Source organism: Prosopis cineraria, unplaced genomic scaffold (assembly GCF_029017545.1).
Source record: "Prosopis cineraria cultivar Desert tree isolate PC_DT_omini unplaced genomic scaffold, ASM2901754v1 PC1, whole genome shotgun sequence".
Classification (NCBI taxonomy): domain Eukaryota; kingdom Viridiplantae; phylum Streptophyta; class Magnoliopsida; order Fabales; family Fabaceae; genus Prosopis; species Prosopis cineraria.
The window spans coordinates 24,218,678-24,224,754 of record NW_026555332.1 but is presented as its reverse complement, the minus strand read 5'-3'; the positions used below and the strand labels follow the sequence as shown (position 1 = coordinate 24,224,754).

At 38.4% G+C, this 6,077-nt stretch overlaps 1 protein-coding gene and 1 non-coding gene across 2 annotated transcripts; one reads left to right on the top strand and one right to left on the bottom strand.

The window, feature by feature from the left end:
• Positions 1–575: 575 nt before the first annotated feature.
• Positions 576–682, bottom strand: LOC129296737 (small nucleolar RNA R71). The gene has a single exon (XR_008589906.1). It is a non-coding gene; the product is annotated as a small nucleolar RNA R71 (small nucleolar RNA).
• Positions 683–2,690: 2,008 nt separating this feature from the next.
• Positions 2,691–5,450, top strand: LOC129292808 (uncharacterized). Its single transcript, XM_054930459.1, has 2 exons — positions 2,691–3,206; positions 5,318–5,450. The coding sequence occupies exons 1-2, from the start codon at positions 2,808–2,810 to the stop codon at positions 5,330–5,332; spliced, it is 414 nt and encodes a 137-aa protein (XP_054786434.1). The 5' UTR covers positions 2,691–2,807; the 3' UTR covers positions 5,333–5,450.
• The last annotated feature ends 627 nt before the right edge of the window (positions 5,451–6,077 follow it).

Sequence of the window (6,077 nt, the reverse complement as noted above, 5' to 3'; positions counted from 1 at the left end):
CTAAGACCTAGGGAGGTTAGCTAATTAGGTTAATTGGCTTAGGATAATTTTCTTAAGACATGACAGCTTTAGTCAAGAGGAAAGGGAAGCTAAACTTAGCCTAATCATGAGAAGATAATGAGTCCAAAATCAACTAATCTCTAGGGTTCCATTATTGTAAAAAGGGAAGTTCATTTCACTCACTTTCACTAGCATTTTAATTACTTGCATATTAGGTAATTAGTTTAGATAATTAGCTAGATAACTAAATTCCTACAAACTTTGGTTGATTTATTTCACTAGATAACTTTCAATTACACTTAAAACCATTCCTTGGGAGATGACCTAGGGTTGGCCCTATATTGCATTAGGGTTAGCTTTGTAATTAGTTTTTGCATACTTTCCTATTGGTTTGTGATACTATGAAGCCTATGCATGTAAATGTTGATGATGTTCAAGCTAAGGCTTTTGTATTTTCTCTTGAAGGTTTAGCAAAGGAATGGTATTTCAACTACCCTTCTTATGTGAAAGTGAGCACATGGGTTGAGCTAAGAAGACTCTTCTTAGATAAATTCTTTCCAAATTCCAAGGTCACCAATTTGAGAAAGCAAATCTATGGGGTCCAACAAGGAGAGGATGAGAGTCTCTATGAGTATTGGACTAGATTCCAAGGCCTTTTGGCTAAATGCCCACACCATCAAATTTCTAGTGAGAATTTAGTCCAATATTTCTATGAGGGCTTGATTCCAAGAGACAAAGTTAACATTGATGCCGCTAGTGGTGGATGCTTGATTGACCTCACTTCCTTAAAGGCTTGGGAACTAATTGACAAGATGGCTTCAAGTGGTGCTCAATACTCTACAAGGGAAAAGAGAAATGTGAATATGGTAGGTTCCTCAGTTCTTAATGATTCATATGTGGACTTGCTAGCTGCCAAGATTGGGAGAATGTTGGCTCCACAAATATCTCAAGTGAGCAATGTAAGTACTTCTCAAGCACTTGTCCCTTATTCTTGTACTTTTTGTGACTCACCTATGCATGTAGAAAGCAATTGTCCTATTAAGTTTGAACAAGTAAATGCTATCTACAATGGAAAACAATCCTATGGTGGGAGGCAAGGGCAAGGAGCTTATTCTAATACTTACAACCCTTCATGGAGAGACCATCCTAATTTCTCCTATTCAAATCTAAATGTGGCTTTACAAGACAATCAACAAAGAGGATCCTATCAAAACACCTTTGGCCGTGACCCTGCACCTCATTTGTCTCAAGGTAGCTCTTCTCAAAGCTACAATCCAAGTGGTAATTCTCTTACACCTTCTTCTAATTCTTATAGTGATAGGAGGCTTGTTCCAATTGAGAGTTCTTCTAATTCGAACTCTTCTAATGATGTGAATGTGTTACGTAAGCAGTTGATTGAAATGAACTCTTTGTATAAAAACATGTATGATGGCTTAGGGAACAAGGTAGAGAGTATGGGTAACAAGTGTGAGAACATGAACTCTAAAATTGATGCCCTTACTTCTCAAATGAATATGCTTGCTAACCAATTAAGTGCAGCCAATGCTCAAGCCTCTACATTACCATCCAACACCGTTGCTAATCCTAAAGCTAATCTTAATGCTATCACATTGAGGAGTGGCAAGGAGTTGGGAGAAAGAGTACAAGAAGACAAAAGACAAGGGAAGGCCGAGAAGCCCTCTTTAAATTCTTCAATTGATGTTAATGTTTCTAGTTCTTCTTTTGCTCCTAATGATGCATCTTTTTGTAGAGATGATGAGGATGAAAACATTGAGGAGATCATATGTGAGCAACCACCATCTAAGGTGGAAAAGGGGACTATGGCCGAGTTGTTTAGTAAGGAAAAAGAGGGAGAGGCCGAGCAAAGTGAAACAAGAAAGGAGAGTTCAAGGAAGGAAGAAGGAAAGCAAAGTCAAGAGATTATGAAGAAGCTTCCTTTTCCACAAGCACAAGTGGTCCCTAAGCAAGTAAAGGGACAATTTGATCAAGAGGTATATGATTTCTTCCACAAGATTCATGTTAATGTACCCTTGATGGATGTAGTTAAGAACTTTCCTAAGTATGCCAAATTTTTGAAAGATTGTTGTACAAATAAAAGAAAATTTAGGCCTAATGCAAGGGTACAATTACCCTCATCTGTGAGTGCTATCATGAAGCCTCAACTCCCTATAAAATGTGAGGACCCTGGTTCCTTCACAATTCCATGCAAGATTGGCAACACACATTTTTCTCATGCATTGATAGACTTAGGTGCAGCCATTAATGTTATGCCTCTTTCAATTTATCATGCCTTGAGTCTTGATTGCATGCATAAGACACCTATGATATGCCAATTAGCGGATAGAAGTGTTAGAAGACCACATGGAGTAGTAGAAGACTTGTTGGTTTGTGTTAAAGGTCTATTATTTCCTGTGGATTTCTATGTGCTTGATATGTCAAAAGAAGGGAGTGGGGATGATATTTTGATTTTAGGAAGGCCATTTATGAGGACTGCCCGTACATTGATTGACATGGAAAAAGGTAGTTTGATTTTGAAATGTGGAGAGGATCATGTTATTTTTAATATATATGAAGCAATGAAACATCCTTTTGAGGATTATTCTTTGTTAGGTGTAAGTTCCATTGAGTTATTGCTTCATGATGCTTGTGAGTCTCACATGCTTGATTCTTTCTCACATGTTGATGATGATTTGTCTCTTGTTACTACTACATGTATTGATGGATGTAGTTGTCCTATTTGTTTAGAGATTGATGCATGCTTGAATGATGCAACTACTTCTTCTCATGATTTGTTTAAAATATCTCCTATGCTTGATCTTGAAATGCTTGAGAAGGGTATATCTTCTTGTGTTGTAGGTACTAAAGCCATTAAGGCCGAATCTATGAGTTTTTCTCCACTCGAGCTTGATGTTCTTAGGATTCCCAAGCTATTGGAGGAAAATTCTACACTTTCACATGTCGAGGCCGTGGCTCAAGTCCAAGCACTTGAGGACAAGTTGCAAGAAAAGGGGGAGGCTGTAAAGAAAGAAGAGGAGAAATCAAAAACAAGTGACAAGCCTAAAAGACAAGATAGTACCATGGAATATTCCACCAAATTAGACTTGAAGAAGCTCATTCCCTCTTGTGTAGAGCCACCTACCTTGGAGTTGAAGCCTTTACCATCCAATCTCAAGTATGCATATCTCATTGAGAATGAGAAGCTTCCGGTAATAATTTCTAACTCTTTATCTCTTGAGGAAGAAAATGCATTACTTGATGTGTTGAGAAAGAACATACATGCTATTGGTTGGACTTTGGCTGACATTCCTGGTATTGACCCTATTGTGTGCACACATAAAATTTTTCTTGAGGACAATGCTAAGCCCATTAGGCAACCACAAAGGAGACTTAACCCATTGATTTTAGATGTGGTAAAGAAAGAGGTTGTTAAGCTACTTAGTGCTGGGATCATCTATCCTATAGCTGACAGTGAGTGGGTGTCTCCAACCCAAGTTGTACCTAAGAAAGGGGGGATTACTGTGGTAAAAAATGAGAAAGGAGAGCTTGTTCCAACTAGAGTTCAAAATGCTTGGAGAGTGTGCATAGACTATAGGAAGCTCAATAATGTGACTAGGAAGGACCATTTTCCTTTGCCTTTTATTGATCAAATGCTTGAGAGATTGGCTTCCAAGTCCCATTATTGCTTCCTAGATGGGTTTAGTGGGTATTTTCAGATTCCTATAGCTCCTAGTGACCAAGATAAGACTACCTTTACATGCCCCTTTGGTACATTTGCCTATAGGAGGATGCCTTTTGGTCTTTGCAATGCACCTGGTACTTTTCAAAGATGCATGATGTCCATATTTTGTGATTTTATTGAACATTGCATGGAAGTCTTTATGGATGATTTTACTGTGTATGGTGAGTCCTTTGATTCATGCTTGCATTCTTTAGATAAAGTGCTTGGTAGGTGCATTGAAAAGAAGCTTGTGCTTAACTTTGAAAAATGCCATTTCATGGTAGATAAAGGAATTGTTTTAGGCCATTTGATTTCTTCCAATGGCATAGAGGTGGATAAGGCCAAAGTAGATGTGATTGCTTCTTTGCCATATCCTGTTTGTTTGAAAGATTTGAGATCATTTTTGGGACATGCAGGCTTTTATAGGAGATTTATAAAGGGGTTTAGTGAAATTGCTTTGCCTATGTCTAAACTCTTACAAAAAGATGTTGATTTTGTTTTTGATGATGCTTGCAAAAGGAGTTTTGACACTTTAAAAAGCATGCTCATTTCCCCTCCCATTCTTAAAGCCCCAAATTGGTCTTTACCTTTTGAGTTGTCATGTGATGCTTCTAATTTTGCTGTGGGAGCTATGCTTGGTCAAAGAGAGGGCAAGTTATCATATGTGATTGCTTATGCATCTAGGACCCTAGATTCAGCTCAGGTTAATTACACCACAACTGAGAAAGAGTTGTTTGCTATTGTTTTTGCACTTGATAAATTTAGATCATATCTTCTTAACTCTAAAGTTGTTGTGTACACTGACCATGCTGCTGTGAGGTACTTGTTTAAGAAGACAGATTCTAAGCCTCGCTTGATTCGATGGGTGATCTTAATGCAAGAATTTGATGTGGAGATAAGGGATAGGAGTGGTTCTACCAATCAAGTAGCGGATCATTTGTCTAGACTACCTCATTTAAAAGCTACTATGGTAAACTCTAACCCTACTATTCCTTGTGATTCATTTCCTGATGAGGCATTGTGTGCCATTTCATCTAAGCCTCCATGGTATGCCTCTTTTGCTAACTATATTGAGTGTAGAGTCTTGCCTCCTTGTGCTTCACGTTTTGCCATTGAAAAATTGAAAAGAGAGTCTAGATTTTACATTTGGGAACCACCTTTGATGTGGAAGATTTGTAGTGATAAAGTGATTAGGAGGTGTGTTGATGATGTTGATGTGCCTTCTGTTCTTGAATTTTGTCACTCTCATGCATGTGGTGGTCATTTTAGCTCAAATAAGACAGCTAGGAAGGTTTTAGATTGTGGATTGTATTGGCCTAGCTTGTTTAAAGACTCTTATGAATTTTGTAAAGCATGCTTGAAATGTCAAAAGGTTAGTAGTTAGGGTAAGAGACATGAAATGCCTCAACAACCCATTTTATTTTGTGAGATTTTTGATGTTTGGGGCATTGACTTCATGGGTCCCTTTCCACCATCCTTTAGTTTTGAGTACATATTACTTGGTGTTGATTATGTTTCAAAGTGGATTGAAGCCATTCCTACTAGAACTTGTGATGCTAAGATTGTTTTGAAGTTTCTCAAATCTAATATTTTTTGTAGGTATGGAGTTCCTAAGGCCTTGGTAAGTGACCAAGGATCCCACTTTTGCAATAAGATGATGAAGGCTCTCTTGGCTAAATATGGAGTGCATCACAAAATCTCTACACCATATCATCCCCAAACTAATGGCCAAGCCGAAGTATCAAATAGAGAAGTCAAGAAAATCCTAAACAAGGTGGTGAACACAAATAGGAAGGATTGGTCTTTACACTTGGAGGATGCTTTGTGGGCTTATCGGACCACTTATAAGACTCCCATTGGCATGTCTCCTTTTCGATTGGTGTATGGAAAGGCTTGCCACCTCCCTGTGGAGATAGAGCATAGGGCTTATTGGGCCATCAAGAAACTAAACTTGGATTTCCATCTTTCGGCTAAGGAGAGATTTCTTCAAATGCAAGAACTTGAGGAGCTTAGGTTGGATGCCTATGAGTCTTCTAGAATCTATAAGGAGAAATCAAGGATCCTTCATGACAAGCTAATCTTGAGGAAAAAGTTCCAAGAAGGAGATCAAGTCCTCTTGTTCCAAACAAGGTTTATTCATAAGCATGCCAAGTTGAAGTCTAAGTGGGAGGGACCATATTTAGTGACTAAGGTGTTTCCCTATGGGGTTTTGCAACTCTTGAATAAAGCCACGGGTTCCACTATGCAAATCAATGGTCACCTATGCAAGCTCTACAAAGATGCCAAATCACTTCAAAAGGAGGAGGACTTCTCTCAACATGTTTTTGAACCACCATGATAAGGTTGTATCTCTCTAACC